The sequence below is a fragment of the Cebus imitator genome, unplaced genomic scaffold (genome assembly GCF_001604975.1).
Source record: "Cebus imitator isolate Cc_AM_T3 unplaced genomic scaffold, Cebus_imitator-1.0 Scaffold472, whole genome shotgun sequence".
Classification (NCBI taxonomy): domain Eukaryota; kingdom Metazoa; phylum Chordata; class Mammalia; order Primates; family Cebidae; genus Cebus; species Cebus imitator.
Window position 1 is genome coordinate 322,371 of NW_016107787.1, and position 18,855 is coordinate 341,225.

General features: G+C 39.0%; 1 protein-coding gene across 6 annotated transcripts in view; it reads left to right on the forward strand.

Annotated features, from left to right (window-relative positions):
* The window catches only part of FERMT2 (fermitin family member 2), a 140,454-nt gene that overhangs the window by 99,168 nt on the left and 22,431 nt on the right, over positions 1-18,855 (forward strand). For 4 of the 6 annotated variants that reach the window (XM_037732767.1, XM_037732768.1, XM_017512390.2 and 1 more), the window contains exons 4-7: positions 6,163-6,297; positions 16,200-16,232; positions 16,551-16,776; positions 16,884-16,986. In XM_037732767.1, the coding sequence (XP_037588695.1) occupies positions 6,163-6,297; positions 16,200-16,232; positions 16,551-16,776; positions 16,884-16,986 (497 nt within the window). The remainder of the gene's footprint in view (positions 1-6,162; positions 6,298-16,199; positions 16,233-16,550; positions 16,777-16,883; positions 16,987-18,855) is intronic. The other 2 variants (XM_017512394.2, XM_017512393.2) reach the window with 1 other exon arrangement.

The window sequence follows — 18,855 nt, forward strand, 5'->3', positions numbered from 1 at the left end:
CAATCTCAGCTCACTGCAGCCTCCACCTCCCAGGTTCAGGTGACTCACGTGCCTCAGCCTCCCAGGTAGCTAAGATTACAAGCACACACCATCACGCCTGGCTAATTTTTGTATTTTTAGTAGAGATGGGGTTTCACTATGTTGGCCAGGCTGGTCTCAAACTCCTGACTGCAGGTGATCCACCTGCCTTGGCCTCCCAAAGTGCTGGGGTTACAGGCACCAGGCTAGTTTGTAACTCCTGAGGGCTCAAGGAGTTTTCTCATCTTTGTTTCCCAAAGGGTCATAGGCCTTTTTATCATTTGCTGCTTTTGCAACAATTATCTATTGCTGATTTCTTTTATTTATATTACTCACCTTAATTTTCAACACGATTAAATACATTTTCGGATTATAGTGAATCTCCCCACCTTTCTTTTTTTCTTCCTAGACATCCTCTTGCACTCTGGGGTGGGTATTTTCTCGGCCCAGGCGTAGAGTCACAGCCCTGGGACGTACCTTCAGCATTATCTTCTCCCTTGTATTTGACCTTGGAGTTGTCCTCAGTGTTGATTTGCTCTCTTATTTTGGTGGAATATATTCTCTATCAGGGTAGTAAGGAAAAGGTGAATGGGTTGTCAATTTTTGAGATATTTGTCATTATTCTGCCCTTCAATAGAATTGTTGTATCAAAAATTATTTTTCCCTCAGAATTTGAAAGTCATTGTTAAATTATCTTTTGGCTTCCAATGTTACAATTAATAGTTCTGATAGTGTTCTTCTCTTTTTCTTTCTTTTCTTTTTTCTTAAGAGACAGGGTCTTGCCCTTTTGCCCAAGCTGGACTGCAGTGTTGCAATCATAGCTCACTCTAATCTCGAACTCTTGGGCTCAAGCAGTCCTCCTCCTTCAGCTTCTCGAGTAGCTGGGGCTGCAGGTGTGCACCACCATGCCTGCCTCATCTTTAAATTTTTTGTAGAGATGGGATAACACTATGTTGCCTAGACTGCTCTTGAACTCCTATCCTCCCACCTTGATCTCCCAGAGTGCTGAGATTACAGGCATGAGCCACCATGCCTGGCCTCCTAATAGTGTTCTTGATTTTTATTTTTAATCTCTTTTTTTTTTTAATCTTTATTTGTAGACTGCCTTTTCTCTCTGGAAGCTTTTAGGATCTTTTCTTTTCCTTGCCATTTTGAAATTTTGTAACGATGTGCCCTGCCTGGCTAGGGTTTTATTTTCATTCATTGTGCTGGAGACTTTTGACCAGGAGATATTTCTTGTATTTATATTATATTAAATATAATATATATTTAATTGGAGTTATTGTTTTATGTTATTGATAATTTCCTCCTCTTTATTTTCTCAGTTCTCTCTTACTATTCGTCAGACATTGTTCTTAGGTCGATCCACTTGCTTGACTTTGTATCTCTTCTATTGGATTTTGTTGGGGGGGTGACTATCACATTTTAATTTTCAGCGTTTTAGGCTCTTTTATTTTTATTTATTTTTTGAGACAGAGTCTCGCTCTGTCACCCAGGCTCAAGTGCAGTGGTGTGATCTCAGCTCACTGCAGCCTCCACCTTCTGGGTTCAAGCTATTCTCCTGCCTCAGCCTCCCAAGTAACTGGGATTACAGGTACTCACCACCATGCCTGGCTTGTTTTTGTATTTTTAGTAGAGATGGGGTTTCACCATGTTGCCCAGGCTGGTCTCAAACTCCTGACCTCAGGTGACCTGCCACCTTGGCCTCTCAAAGTACTAGAATTACAGGTGTATAGACTCTTAAGCAGCTGAAGTTAAGGTGTCAGCAGGGCTGCGTTCCTTTCTGGAGGCTCTGAGAATGAATTTTGCTTGGCACAGTTTGGTTCTATGTGATTGTAAGACTAAGTAAGATTCCCTCTGGCTTGTCTGCCAGAGGTCAGTCTCAGCTCCTAGAGGCCTTCCACATTGCTCATGGCCCCCTTCGTCTGTCTTCAAAGCCAGTAACAGCAGGTCAGGCTCATCTCTCTGAGTTTATCTGACCACCCCTTCTGTCTCATCTCTCTTCTGCCTGCCTCTTCTGTTCCTGAGGCCTCATGTGATTACACTGGGCTCACTCAGATAACCCAGGGTAATCTCCCTAAAATCAGTTGATAAGTAATCTTAATTCATTTTATAATGAATTATAAAACTCACAACACTACCTAGATTGGTATTTGTGTAACCATGGGTGGGTATCTTAAACCTTCAGAATTCTGCCCACCACAGAGGCCTTTCTCAAGTGTCTAGTAATCCCTGGCTGTTGGTTCAGATGTTTAATGCAGGGGCATTATCCATACCTAATAGGAAGCTCTATATTGAGTGGAGTTTAGCTCGTCATCCCTCTGTAAGGTATTTAGACATATTGAGCAAGCTTATTCAAACATCAGTATCTAAAAGATCTTTTCCGTAGGGCTGTTCAGGTTCTTCTGTAAAGGATCCTAAAGAGTGTGTGTCTGTGGAATAGGTTACCTGAGTTTAATTCAGTAATGAAACAGGAAAAGGATGTTGGGGTGGACTAAATTTTTCAGGTAGTCTCTTTTCTGTGCCTCAGCTTGATGATTAGAACAGTGAATCAGGGTATTTCCCATTGGTACCTCCTTCTACAGACACCTTGGTTTTATATTTCTCCAGTTTACAAAGTTAGTGTTCCGTCTGACTTCTGCCTCCCAAAACTTCTGAGATTTCTTATCCAGTATTTTCTTCCATTTTGGGGGCCCTTATAGGTTTATGTTTTCTTTATTTTTACGTGATTCTGAAAAGGACTGAAAATAAATGCACATGTTCCGTATACATTTTTAACCAGAAATGCTTCATCTACCCTGAGAACTCTACCTGTGTTTCTCAGTTCCCTCACCCTCATGCTTTTCATATGTATAGTATTTATATAGCCTGTGTAGATTAGACTAGATTTGTCTTCTCTTTGATAACCTGCTAATTGTAATGAACATTAAATTTCAATGCTGTTGTTGGGTGTGGTGGCTCAGGGCTGCATTCCCAGTATTCTAGGAGGCTGAGGAAGGAGGATTGCCTGAGCCCAGGAAGTGGAGGCTGCAGTGAGCTTTGATCACACTAACACTACTTCATTCCAGTATCTGGAATTACAAGTGCATGCCACCACATCCAGCTAATTTTGTATTTTTAGTAGAGACAGGGTTTCACCATGTTTGTCAGGCTACTTTCAAACTCCTGACCTCAGGTGATCCACCCGCCTTGGCCTCCCAAAGTGCTGAGACTACAGGCGTGAGCTGTCATGCCCAACTGAGTGTTTCTAATAGTAACATTCAAATAACCAACAGAAAATCAGACCAAAACCCATATACTTATTAAAATAATTTATTTGGACTTCTTATTTAAACATGAACAATGTTTATATAAATAAAAAACCAAACAGAAGAAAGTCCAATGTGGTTTGCAGAAATTGCTACCATGTTAATTTTTATATGCAAATTAACTTTGAAGAAATCTCATAGAAAAATGAGAAAAGGGGCTTGGCACAGTGGCTCACGCCCGTAATCCCAGCACTTTGGGAGCCTGAGCTGGGCAGATCATGAGGTCAAGAGATGGAGACAATCCTGGGCAACATGGTGAAACCCCATCTCTACAAAAATATGAAAATTAGCTGGATGCGGTGGCGTGCACCTGTAGTCCCAGCTACTCAGAAGGCTGAGGCAGGAGAATCTCAAAACTGGGAGGTGGAGGTTGCAGTGACCCGAGATCACGCCACTACACTCCAGTCTGGCAACAGAGCAAGACTCCGTCTCAAAAAAAAAAAAAGAGAAAAGGAAAAAATAATATATCAATGACTAAAAACACATGAGAAGATGTACATTACTACTAATCAAAGACATAAGAGAAGAATATATGTCTATCTTGTTCCACCTTTGCCTTAAAATTATCACCTTTAATCCAGTAATTCTACTCCCGTGAATTCTGAAATAAAATATGGAAAAAGATGAACATAGATGTTTGTAGAATTATTAAATATTAGTTATAATGGTCTCAGTATTAGAAGAGTGATTAAATTATGATTTATTTACATAGTAGAATGTTACGCAGTTGTTAAAGTGATCATTTACTAGTCATATTTCATCTTTTATAAACACATTTTATATTTTATTTTTTGCCCTGTCTTATGGTTCTGAAAGAACACATTTTAAATGATTCAGTTATTTATACTTTTTTCGGGGGCAGCTTTCAAATTTCTACCATGAGTGGGGAGGGGGGCAGTGGGTAGGTCTGCGTGTGTGTGTGTGTGTGTGTGTGTGTGTGTGTGTGTGTTTTATTTTTTCTGGAGATTGTCTTGCTCTGTCATCCAGGCTGGAGAGCACTGGCCCAGTCATGGCTCACTGCAGCCTGGACTCACAGGCTCAGACACTCTTCCCCCGTCAGTCATTCTTTTTATTACATGTGTCAATAGTTTGTTTCTTTTTACTGATTTATGAGTTGTATTCCATTGACTATCACATTTTTGTTTATCCCTCTGAGTTATTTTCAATTTTGACTTTCATGAATAAAGTTACTACAAATGTGCCTTTTCGTCGCCTTGGGTAAATAGGGGAAGCATGTCTTGAGTTGTGTGGTACATGTATGTTCAACTTTATACAGAACTGCTGAGCTGTTTTCAAAACATTGTCTCATTTTACAGTCCCATCAGCTGCTGATGAGAGTTCAAGTTCCTCTTTACATCCTCACTGACACTGGGTAGCATGTCTTTTTAATGCTGGCCTCTCTGATGTATGGATACTGCTATCTCATTGTGGTTTTAATTTGTATTTCCCTGATAACTGATAATGTCAAGTATCTTTTCATGTGCTGCTTGGTCATATTTTAAAGTGATTGACCAGATCTTCAGTTCATTTGTCTTATTATTGAGTTGTTTGGGCTCTTTATATATTCAGAATACAAGTCTTTAGTCAGATATGTGTGCTGCAAATACGTTGTCCCAATATATGCTTGCCTTTTTGTTTTCTCAACGGTGTCTTTAAAGACTAGGTTGGTTGGTGGTGGCTATTTTTTTTTTTTTTAATAAAGGGCAATTTTTTGTGGTTCTTTTTTTGTGTGTGTATGTCCTATCTAAGAAATCTTTCTTATGCTTTCTTCTAGTTTTATTATTTTGGCTGTTATATTTAGATCAGTGGTCATTCAGAATTAATTTTTGCATATTGTTATATAAGGGTTAATGTTCTTTAAAAATATATATATGTATCATTGCTTAGCACTGTTGAAAAGATTTTTCTTTCTCCTTGAATTGCCTTGGCACCTTTGTCAAAAAATTCTGGTCACCTATCTTTAAGTCTGCTTGGGGAGCCCTCTTCTATTTCATTCATCTGTATGTCTTATCATTTAGCCAGTAAGTGCAATGGCTTGATTGATATAGCTCTACCGTGTCTTAATAAAATCAGTAGTGTAAGTTCGCCAACTTTTTAAAGAATTGCTTTGACTGTTCTAGGATTGTTCTCATTTTCATATACATTTTACAGTCTGTCAGTTTCTACAGAAAAGTTGGAATTTTGACTGGGATCTCGTTAAATCTTTAGCTTAATTTGAGGAGAATTGACTTCTTAACAAAATGAAGCCTTGCAATTTGTGAACATGATGTTCAATATATAATATATAATGTATGTGTGTGTGTGGTTCCTTGGATCATTTTAAATTTCTTTTGTTATTTTCATTTAACCATTTTGCCTGTTAACCGACTCCTCAAATGAAAATCGATTCGAAACTTGTAGCCATTTGATACAGGGCAGAAAATTTGAATCAATTAAAATTTGAGATTTGGTAATGATGTAAAAATATCATAACATTTACCTCATTTATCATGTGTACCTTATGACATACAGAATAAAGAACATCATATAATATAATCTCAATTTTCCTTCCAGTTTCATATAAAAATATATAAGTAAGGGCTTCTAATATTTTCTTTCTGTACCTTAGTAGATTGTTATCTCTACTTTGAGGTCATCACATGTATTATATAGTTATGAATTAAGGATGCTTTGGGTAGAGTTTTTTTGGTCATAATCAGTGTTTTGCATGCCATTGGTATCTGACACAACTCAGACATAAAGAAATTACAGTTTCATATCTTGAAACAGTAGATTTATTGAGTGTAAAGTGTTTAAGTTTTCTGTTGTTCTAGTAAAACAATCTATTTTCTAACAGATATCAGACACCCTGAAGAACTTTCTCTCTTAAAGAAACCCAGAGATCCAACAAAGAAAAAAAAGAAGAAGCTAGATGACCAGTCTGAAGATGAGGCACTTGAATTAGAGGGGCCTCTTATCACTCCTGGATCAGGTAAGACTTTTGCCAAGCAGTGGTCTCAAAGTGAGAACTGTAGACTGTCTACCTGTGTCTTTCTGGTGGTAGGTAAATGGATCATGTAGGTCAAGAAGAGTATCAAGTTAAAAAAACAAAAACCTCTCCTTCAGCGTTTTTCTCTCAGTCATGATATCACTATCAAGTGTTGTTGGTTTCTCTCATGTGCAGATCATCATGTCAAGTGTTAATAGTTGAATCAATAAAGAGGAAGCCCCATTCTCTTGTTCAGAGAGTCAAAAGGAATAGTACCATAATTGGAATCAGGCAGAAATTGGAAATTTTTTAGTATGTAGGTCATGAAAACCGCCACTATTTAGTTAATGCATTATTCCTTAAAGTCTTACGTAAATTCCTTTTGAAAAACCGTCTCTCCGCTGGATGCGGTGGCTCACGCCTGTAATCCCAGCACTTCAGGAGGCTGAGGTAGGTGGGTGGATCACCTGAGATCAGGAATTCGAGACAAGTCTGGCCAACATGGTGAAACCCCATGTCTACTAAAAATATAAAAATTAGCCCAGCGTGGTAGCGAGTGGCTGTAATCTCAGCTAGTTGGGAGGTTGAGGCAGGAGAGCTGCTTGAACATGGGAGGCAGAGGTTGCGGTGAGCTGAGATTGCGCCATTGCATTCCAGCCTGGGCGATGATCAAAACTCCATCTCAGAAAAAAGGAAAAAACAACAGCCGTCTCTCTGCTTTGCATTTTCTGTTTCCCTGCCTTCCTACCGTTTTTCTTTAAGGTTTCACTCCTTTGAGGAGCTTTCTTAGATTCCCTTTCATTACTTTTCCAATCTGAATTAGGCATCCTTCTGTCATAAGTCAGCAGAGTTTTCTGTTTGGTGGTGTTATACTGTGTGTTCTCCCCTGCTGATGTGAGCTCACTGAATGAAGGGACTATCTCACTTTTTTGTCACCAGAACCTAACTCAGCATATGGCATTCAATAGGCATTCAGGTAATGTCTGTTGGGAAGCTTGGTGACTAATTAAGTTATGTCCTTTAATAGTGGCCATATACCTAGACTGAATATTGCAGTTTTCCACATTTCCATCAGCCACAAATTTATAAATCCGTTACTTAGGTCCCTTCGGCAACTTTTTTTTTTTTTTTTTTTTTTCTTTGAGACAGTCTTCCCCTGTCCCCCAGGCTGGAGTGCAGTGGCGTGATCTCAGCTCACTGCAACTTCTGCCTCCCAGGTTCAAATGATTCTCCTGCTTCAGCTCCCAAGTAACTGGGATCGCAGGCACCCACCACCATGCCCAGCTAATTTTTGTATTTTTAGTAGAGATAGAGTTTCACCATGTTGGCCAGGCTGGTCTAGAGCTCCTACCCTCGTGATCCACCCACCTCGTCCTCCCAAAGTGCTGGGAGGTTAAATTTGCTAATTAATCTTACTAATAATATAGTTCATTCTAGTTTTTTAAATTCTGAGATGATGATGGTAATAGTAATAATGAAGCAACGTTTACAGAGCACGTACTGTGCAGTGCCCACGACTGTTTTATGCACTTCACCCATGGAAACCCATGTAATTTTCACTACAGCTCTTTGCAGTAGATTCTATTAATACCCACATTTTATGGATAAGGATAAGAAATTATGGCACAGTAGTGCTAGAACGTCTTAACGTCACAAATCTTGTAACTTTTCTTTAACTGTGCACTGATTGCATTTTGAAAGATAGCACTGGAGCATACTTAATGGCAGACAATGGAATTTAGACCAGGGCATTGTAGAACGATTGGTTTCTGAATATGTTACAAAATTATCAAATCGTTATTGTAGAAAAAGTATCAGATTTACTTCCAGTCAATAATTGTTCAGGAGGGAATGTGGAGAAGGGTTGCCGATATTGGTGGAAGCCTGCAGGTTGAGGAAGAGGTAAAAGAGAATAAAAGGGGCCAGGCGCGGTGGCTGACAGCTGTAATCCCAGCACTTTGGGAGGCCAAGGCAGTTGCATCATCTGAGGTCAGGAGTTCGAGACCAGCCTGGCCAACATGGTAAAACCCTGTCTCTACTATAAACACAAAATTAGCCGGGCATGGTGATGTACCCCTGTAATCCCAGCTACTCCGGAAGTTGAACCTGGGAGGCAGAGAATTGCTTGAACCTGGGAGGCAGAGGTTGCGGTGAGCCGAATGGTGCCATTGGTACTCCAGCCTTAGCTACAGAGGGAGACTTTGTCTCAAACAAACAAAAAAGAGCATAAAAGGCTATGTCCATGTGATATGTGACATAGTAAGAAATAAATATGGTCATGTGCTACATAGTTACATTTTGGTCAATAACAGATTACCTGTATGGTGGTAGTTCCATAAGATTACAATACTATATTTTCTTTTTCTTTTTTACTTCTCTCTCTCTTTTTTTTTTTTTTTTTTGGTGACAGAGAGTCTGTCACCCACACTGGAGTGCAATGAGCAATCTCAGCTCTCTGCAGGCTAGATAAAGGCAATTTTCCTGCCTCAGCCTCCTGAGTAGCTGAGACTATAGGTGCATACCACCACCCCCAGTTACTTTTTGTATTTTTAGTAGAGATGAGGTTTCACTGTGTTGGCCAGGCTGGTCTCAAACTCCTGGCAGCAGTGATCCACCCACCTTGGCCTCCCAAAGTGGTGGGATTACAGGCATGAGCAACCGTGCCCAGCCCCGTATTTTCACTCTACCTTTTCTGTGTTTAGATACACGGATACAGATACTTACCATTGTGTTACCTGCAGCATTCAGTACAGTAACGTGCTGTACAGGTTTGTAGCCTGGGAGCAAGAGACTATACCATCCATGTAGCCTAGATGTGCAGTAGGCTATACTATCTAGGTCTGTGTGAGTACATTCTGTGATGTTCACACAACAATGAAATCCCCTAACGATGCATTTCTCAGAACGTACCTCAACCCTATTGTTAGTGGATGCATGGCTGTTCTTGCTCCTTTTCATTGCATCATTGGGCTGTTCCTGTGCTGCCCAGTGTTTGGCTAGCTTGTGCCCAAGAAGCACATCTTTACCAATTCTTACCCTCCCGAACCATGGGCTCCCTTGTTCTTACTACCATCAGTTCCCTTTCACCCAGGCTGCAGCTCATTTTACTTCTGGTCTGTGTACCATTCCACAGTTCTTTGCTTTCAGATGCCTGACCATTGGACAACTTTGCACGCCTAAGGGACATTTGTGGACTCTATTTATAAGAGATCCTTTTCAGAAAGAAAACCAATGTTTTTATTAAAACATTGCCACTACTGTCAGCCACATTTATTGAGCAACTTCTTGTCCAACACACTACATGTAATATATTGAAACCTCACAGTTAAATATATTAATTGAACAATTTTGAAAAACAGCATGAGAAGAGAAACTCAGAGTGGCTAAATCACTTGCCTGGGAACTAATTCCTGGCTACTGGTAGAGCTGAACTGTGAGTCCAGGCTCATCCCACTCCCGAGTTAGAGCTTTCACCATGGCGCTATGCATGCACCCGCCTCCTTCCCCCTTCTACTCCTCACAAGTGCACACAGAACCGTAATTTTACTAGATATGTCAGTGGCCAGAGATGCCATAACCTAGCTTTTACTTAATTTGTGTAGCCTTATTTACATTAAAGAAAAAAAATTAGTTAAAATTTAAATTCTCTAAGAAATCCTTATACTCTACCGACGTACTGGCAATCAGAATCTTCCCATGTCAAAATTAGAAGCAATAACGCTGAACGTTTCTATAAGTCTTAGAGAGTTAGAATTTGGGAAGTTTGAGGAGGTTTTGTTGCCTGGAAACCACAGGTAGAAGACCAATATGCATAGAAATTCTGAGAGTATGCTGGTCCAAGAAGAAGGAAATCTTAAAATTTTTTCATCATAAAGAATGGCTAGAAGCAAACCCTATGAGTATGAAAAATGCAATTCTCAGTTAATATTTTACAAAACAAAAAGACAAGAAGCTGCTGGTAGAATTGGAAACACTGGATACTTTTGTCATAGTTTCTTCTTACTAAAAAGTGCTGGATTACTGGTATGAGCCACTGCACCTTTTGGGGAACCAGCCCAACCCTGTGTGTGGGTGCTCCATGTCCCAGCGGTGATGAGGAGTGAGAGAAGGGAAATAAAGACACAGGAGTAGAAGTTCACAGCATGGGTCCAGGGGTCCAACGCACTCTGACGAGGGGTGAACTGCGTTGGCCCTGATCTGTGGGCTTTTATTAGGTAGACACTTGTTAATTGAGGAGTGGGGCAGCAGGGAGGGATGATTAGGGGAGGCCTTGAAACTATTGGGAGAGGCCTTGAAATTAATGTGGGCAAGATAGCCAAGGGGGAGAGGTGTGGTCTGCAGTATTCAGTAGCAGACGGGATTCTCATGCAAACTGAGAACACAGAATTCTACCACCAGTTGCTACCAAGGTACATCAGCATCAGAAGCATAGCAGATAAGATGCTACCAGATCTGACCACACCCAATGTATCACAGGGCTTTTATCTCCCAAGCCTTGTGGACACAGAGTAATCAAGATTACTCCATGTTCTGAGAACCTAGGCCGAGCCTGTGGCATTCCGGTAATCTCTGCCTTGCAAGGCTTTTCCTCCTTGTAAGCTCGCATCTGCAAGGCCTTCCTGGATGTTGTGAGCAGAGGTCTCCTCCCTTCTCAGAGATCTTACGCAAGTCCTCTTTACGAGACCCTCATGCAGCCTCCATGTTGAGAAGGCATTCGTGGGACCAAAGCAGTATGTCCTGCCCTGCAGCCACCCCGCGGTGTTCCACGGTTTCACAGCGCTCTCAGATGGTCCTTACCTTAGGCCTCCTGTTGCTGCTTGATTTCTATTTTACTGCACCAATATTTGATATAGCTTAGTTCAGGGTATAAACTTCAGCGTACAGTAAGCAAAGCAAGCTTATAATTATTTAACTAGAAATAACATAGGTCTGCCCCGGCCATCTTGACTCACACACCTAGCCTCAAAACATTTTATAAAAGTATTCTTTAAGTACAAAAGTATCACATGCTCATAGTAAATATTCAAATATTACAGAATTATGTATGTTTTCATTTATTTTTCTAACAAAAGTGGTACTGTGTTATACACACATTGTGTTTTCTCACTGATACATAATAATGGACCTCGTATTTTTTTAAATTATAAAATTTATACATTAATACAGTCTATAAAAACTTAAATAATATAAAAAATGTCTTAAACTTAAGGTGAGTTCCTCTTAAACTTATTCCCTGGCTTCTCCTTCTCAAGAGGGAACTATTTCTTGATTACTACATATAACTAGGTTGTAAGTTTGTAGACAAACTTGAGAGTACCCTTTCTGTGTGTTTATATACATGTGTGGGTATATGACTTGCATGTCTGGTTTTCTTCTAATAACATAAATGAGATCCTAATATATATTGTATGCTCTGCAATTTGATTTTTGGTGATCAGTGTTTTGGTGATCTTTCTGTCAAAGCAGAGAAGTTTCCCTAGTTCTTATAAATGACTTCAGAGTTTTACCTATAGAAAAACTATCTTTACCTGATTTTCTACCTAGGTGGTATCTAATTTTTCTGTCAAATATATCCCAGAGCTGGGTGTTGTGGTGCACACCTGTGGTCCTAGCTACTTGGGAGCCTTGAGACAGGAGGATCTCTTGAGCCCGGGAGTTCAACCTGGGTGCTCACACCACTACACTCCAGCCTGAACAACAGAGCAAGACCCTTTTTCTAAAAAACACATGTATGTGTAGATACATATGTATCTATACACTTTATATCACACACACACTCTGTTTCTCTCTCCAGAAAGTTTCTGTGGCTTACACTTCCATCAGCAGTATATGAAAATGCCTCATTTCCTACATTTTACTCAATATTGAATGTTGTAAATCTGTATGTTTGCCAGTTTGGCAATAAGTAGTATCTCAGTTATTGTGTGTTTCCTTGATAAATACTAGGATAGTTGAATAATTTATATATTTGTTTTTTCTATTCTATTTTCAAAGAATAAATTTTCTTTATATTTTTGTTTTTAGTGATATTAAATTTTAATGTGTTACTTTCCTTTATATACTAGCATTTTGTTTGTGGCCTTTTTTTAAACCATATAGTTTTACATTTTTATGTAGTCTTATATCTGTTAGTCATTTACTTTATAGTTCTAGGCTTTACTCTTATTTGGCAAATTTTTCACCAAAAATATAAAAATAATACCATAAAAATTATTTTAATAAAATATAAAAGATAGGTATTTTGATGGAAAACTTTCTAAAATTTGTTACTTTAGTACTCTTTTTAAAAATATATATAATTTACAATAAGGTGGCAAATTTTACTGTGTTGCAATATATCAGTATTTAGGAGTTATTTGATTATACAGGGTTTTAAATATCTACAGTAGGTGGACTCAGACTATAGTGCTTTTTAAACTCTTTATTTATCCTCCTTATAAGTTTTAAGTTATCTTTCCACGTTGTTCAGTAAGCTCATATTTTGTTGGTGACTAAATCTGCTATGTTATCTTACTCTTTACTAGTTTTCTGCCTCTGATGTATTTTAAACCAGGCACTGAGGTAAACAACTTAGTTTACTAAGTTGAACTGAGACTAAGGAATTTAAAATACCCATCCCTCTGACCCAGCAGTGCTGCTAGAATTGGGAAATAACTATAAAAATGTTTATTGAAGAAGCATTTGATTTGCAATGATGACATTAGTAACAGAATTTTTTTTTTTTTTTAATTTCTTGAGACGGAGTCTCATTCCGTCGCCAGGCTGGAGTGCAATGGTGTAATCTCGGCTCACTGCTACCGTCACCTCCCAGGTTCAAGCGATTCTCCTGCCTCATTTTCCCATGTATCTGGGACTATGGGCACATGCCACTGCACCTTGCTAATTTTTGTATTTTTAGTAGAGATGGGGTTTCACTATGCTGGCGAGACTGGTCTCGAACTCCTGATCTCAGGTGATCCACTGCTGCAGCCTCCCAAAGAGCTGGGATTACAGGTGTGAGCCACCACGCCCAGCCAGAATTTTATTATTTTTATTTTTCAAAACAGAGTCGTACTCTGTCACCCAGGCTGGAGTGCAGTGGTGCAGTCTCTGCTCACTGCAACCTCCACCTCCTGGGTTCAAGCAATTCTCCTGCCTCAGCCTCCCAAGTAGCTGGGGCTCCAGGCATGCACCACCACACCTGGCTTATTTTTTGTATTTTCAGTAGAGACAGAGCTTCACCATATTGGCCAGGCTTGTGTTAAACTCCTGATCTCAGGTGATCCACTGCTGCAGCCTCCCAAAGTGCTGGGATTACAGGCGTGAGCCCCTTCGCCTAGACAGTAACAGAATTTTAAATGAGTACATGCACACCAATTGGGAACGGCTTACATAAGTTATAGCACATGGATGCAGTGTGTAGCCCTACAGCCAGACTGGCTGATGTATAGCTTGGCTCTGCAGCTTACCTGCTCTTGAACTTGGACAAGTTATTTAATTTTGCTTTGCCTCAGTTTCCTCTTCTGAAGTGAATAGAGTTGTTGTGAACACTAAATGAGTTATTATCACATAGCGCCAATGAAGTAATTATGAAATAAAGGATATACAAACTATAGGAAATGGAAAGGGAGTAGATTTGGGTGGGTGGCTGATTCTATTGAACGTGTGATTGTATTAGTTCTTTCTCACATAGCTATAAAGAAATGCCTGAGACTGGGTGACTTAAAAGAAAAGAGGTTCAATTGGCTCACATTTCTGTAGGCTGCCCAGGAAGCATGGTGGTATCAGCTCTGAGGAGACCTCAGGAAACATAATTACAGCAGAAGGTAGAGGGGGAGCCGGCACTTCACTTGGCTGGAGCTCCAGGTAGGGGTGGGATGGGGGAGGTGCCACACACTTTTAAACAACCAGCTCTCATGAGAAGTGGGGGATGGTGTAAAACCATTATGAGAACTCCACCCCTACAATCCAGTCACCTCCCACCAGGCCTCTTCTCCAACATTGGGGATTACAATTAGACATGGATTTGGGCAGGGACACAGATCCCAAACCGTACCAGTGACTTAGGGAGAATATCTTTTCTATATTAGAATCTTTATAAAGAAAATTATGAATTCTGACGACTCAGTTTTGGATAATAATTATAGTATATCATACTAGGTACAAATTTTCAGTATTCTGACATATTTAATAGATCTTTGAAATAAACAAGACTTTGCCTAGAAGTTAATGTTTTTTCACACTTCTCTCTATATGCACACTGTCTATAGCAGAAATACCCTTTGCCCAGCTGAGTTGAAGTAATGTTTTCAGCCCATTTAATAAATGTGGGGTGCCTAAATAATGCTTTCAAAAGGTGTCACACAATTTTAAGGATCTAGCGTTTAAACAAAGCCCCAGGACTAACAATCCCAGTGTTCTTTAAATGCTGAAAAAGAGTTCACAGCTTTGCTTTGTGTTTTAGGATTAACAGTGTTCGAATTTTAAAGGGGTGTTTTGTTGATGTTTTTTGAGAATTTTAAACGAATACATGCACACCAATTGGGAATGGCTTACATAAGTTATAGTACATGGAAGCTGTAGTACTATAGCATCCAATTACAGTACATGGATACTCTAGTCTTGCTTTGTTGCCTAGGCTGCCGTGCAGTGGCGCAGTCTTGGCTCACCACAGCTTTGGCCTCCTGAATAGCACACACCACCCATCCTGGCTAATTTTTGTATTTTTAGTAGAGACAGGGTTTCATCATGTTGGCCAGGCTGGTCTTGAACTCCTGACCTTAAGTGATTCACCCACCTCAGTCTCCCAAATTGTTGAGGTTACAAGCGTGAGCCACCACACACCCAGCCTAGATTTTACAAGTTTTTTTTACTACTAACGTTGGAAGAACACATGTCAGGGACATCAAATCAAATATGCTGTCTAGCAAGAGATTACATTATTTTCAGTAAAAAGTTTTTGTTTTTTTTTTTTACTTTGCCTTTGCTTCCTAGACTAGGTCTTGACAGCTACAAAAACCTCTAGCTCCACTTTTTCAAAGGAGTTGTTTCTGTCATTGCATGGGGAGGAGAGTTAAAAACAGTAGGAAAGAAGAGGGATTCCTAAGCTTAATCCTAAATTTAGGGAATGGAAAAGCCATTTTCTCTCCATCATTTATTAACAGTGTTATACCCATATACCCATTACACATTTTCTTTAGAAAAATTATGACTACAGAACAAAATAGAATTTAACAGAGCTAGGACTTGGGGGAGCTGCTTGTACTTAATGTTATTCCCAAAATTTATCTCCTTAATTTTTGTAGTTTAAATAAAGGAGCACATACCATCAGTTGACTAATGTAACAAACTGTTATTTACGTAGCTTCTACTGTATGCCTAGTCCTAATACTGAGAAATCAGAAGATAAATAAGGCAATAATACCCCTTCCTTTTGGGATTTAACTATAAAATAAACCTCTGTTAGGCTCTGTCTAGAGCCAACTTTTACCTACCCTTTTGCATTAGTTGTACCCTGGAACTTAAAAATTTTAAAAATACTTGATTGTAAATCTGTTGAACCTGTTTAGTTATTTACTGAGAAGACATTACTATAAAATTATTCTTGATCTATATGAATTAATTCAGTTATGTTGCATTACCTTAAAATGGTATGGATTTCAAATGGTGGTAAAGTTGTCATTATATACTTGACTAGAGCACAACTTCATTCTTTTAAATTGGACAAAAAAACCTGTTTTACTTACATTGTAGTTTCTAAAATTCTTTACTCTGAAATACACTTGAAATATGTACTTCAGTTTATGATTCACAGTTGGGGAAAATCTGTTTTTTTCTTTTTCTCATTTTCTTTTCATTCATTTGTTTCTGTCCTCTGTTGTTGCCTTTCCTTTACCTTCTGAATTCCTTTCTTTCCTTTCCTGTAGGCACTGATGTTCTTTACATTGGCCCTCTGAAAGGTGAGCCTTGCCTCAGTTAAAAGGTGTTGGTCTGTCTGCTTCAGCTATATCCTTACTTTCTAATTCTCTTGCACTGGTTTTTTTCTCCAGAATTTCTGCCAACTTAATTAGAGTCTTAAGGCTTTGTTATTACATGTTTCAGTGTTATACAAGGAGAATTAATTGCACATGTTCTTATGACAGGTAGAATAATATACTAAGCTTTCCTTTCAGAATAAAACTTTTGTTTCACAATGTGCTTTATATCATAGTATGTGTTGTTATTGAAACATAAGATGTGCTGCATTCTTACTACCTGTTTTTCATGTTACTTATTAGGAAGTATATATTCAAGCCCAGGACTGTATAGTAAAACAATGACCCCCACTTATGATGCTCATGATGGAAGCCCCTTGTCACCAACTTCTGCTTGGTTTGGTGACAGTGCTTTGTCAGAAGGCAATCCTGGTATACTTGCTGTCAGCCAACCAATCACATCACCAGAAATCTTGGCAAAAATGTTCAAGCCTCAAGCTCTCCTTGATAAAGCAAAAATCAACCAAGGGTAAGTTTTAAGATACAGATACAGTTGAATTTCTTTATTCAACTAGAGGGAGAAATATTTTCTTAATTCTATGTTGTTTTGTTCCATACTCTTCTTAATTTGTCCAGATGGCTTGACTCCTCAAGATCTCTCATGGAACAAGATGTGAAGGAAAATGAGGCCTTACTGCTCCGATTCAAGTATTACAGCTTTTTTGATTTGAATCCAAAGGTACCGAGGGTTTAAAGGGATTTTTTTTTCATTTGTTTTTGGAAGTGGGTGGAATAAGGAATCACTTGTATATAGCAAATCTTGAATAATTATTAAAAACTCAAACCTTTAGGCAGAGGTATTTGTATTTTAAATAAGCCTATTTTAGTAGGTTGGAAGCATAACTAAATCTTTTTTACTGTTGTTTTTAAGGTAATGAAACTTTTGGTTGATTTGGTTTTCTTTTGTTATCTCTAAGCTCTTAGCATGTCATTAAATGGTACTGGTTTGTTACTATAGAATTGGCAAAGTTTAGGCCGGGCACAGTGGCTCACACCTGTAATTCCAGCACTTTGAGAGGTCAAGGCAGGTAGATCACAAGGTCAGGAGTTTGAGACCAGCCTGGGCAACATGGTGAAACCCCATCTCTGCTGAAAGTATAAAAATTAGCCAGGTGTGGTGGCACACACCAGTAATGCCAGCTACTTGGGAGGCTGAGGCAGGAGAATTGCTTGAACCTGGAAGGCAGAGGTTGTAGTGAGCCAATATTATACCACTGCATTCCAGCCTGGGTGACAGGGCAAGACTCCATCTCAAAATAATAATAATAATAATAATTGGCAAAGTTCCTTTTTTTTAATTTAATACCTCTCTTCAACTATATTTAAGTAAAAGAAGTTTCAGAAAGATTACCTTTTCAATTACTTTTAGATTACTAATTACATGCCAAAGGATCTTGCTTCAAAAAAAGGGTTTTTTTGTTTGTTTGTTTGTTTTTTTGTCTTACTCTGTCCCCCAGGCTGGAATGCAGTGGCATGATCATGGCTCACTGCAGCTTCAAAGTCCTGGACTCAAGCCATCCTCCTACGTCAGCCTTCCAGGTAGCGGGGACTACAGGCTCACACAACCACATGTGGCTAACTTTTTTATTTTCTGCAGAGATAGAGTCTCACTTTTTTGTTTAGGCTGGTCTTAAAACTCCTGGGCTGAAGCCATCCTCCTGCCTCAGCCTCCCAACGTGCTGGGATTACCGGCCTGAGCCACCATCTCCAGCCAAATTTTTTTTAGGTCTGCATTTTTTTCCTCTCTAACAGATAAGCACTGTTGTTTGTCTTTACTATGATTGGTATATCTCTGCTACCATAGTGCTTTGTTTTTCTGGTAAGATTTAACTTTGCTATAAATATCTGGAGCTGTTTCCCCCCTAGAAAACACTTGGCACAGAGGTTTGAATTTTTTGCTTCCCTGTCAACCTGGGGGAAAAAACCTCACTTGACTACATTCTCATCCTTTTCATGTCTAGAGTCTAGTCTAGATTTTAATGTTATGTTTATCATCTTTCATTGTATGCTTCAGTAATTCTTTATACAACAGCAAAATGTTTGTAATAGATCTATAGAAAATAATTTTAATTCATTTTCAGGCTACATCATAGCTACTTTTAGTAAAGCTAAAGCTACTTTGGGAATAGTTACATTTGTGAGGGGAATGGAGATGTATTTTGTCAACATTCCAAAATACATGTTGAGCATCCCTAATTTGAAAATGTAGAATGCTCCAAAAGCTAAAACTTTTGAAGGCTGAGAAAATGCTGAAAAGAAATGCTTATTTTGGAATTTTATGTTAGGGATACTCAACTGGTATAATGGAATATTCCAATATCTATAAAAATTTTAAATTCAAAACAGAAGGTCCCAAGCATTCTGGATAAGGGATATTCAATCTGCAGTATTCTTAAGGCATTACTATTTAGTTATATAATTAAATGGATAATTATATTTGCCCTGTATTTTGCATATTTAACTACCATTTCCAAGGACTTGCCACTTGATCTGGGTATGCCTCTCCACAGTGAACAGAACGTTCCCCACAGTAATTTGCTTTCTGATT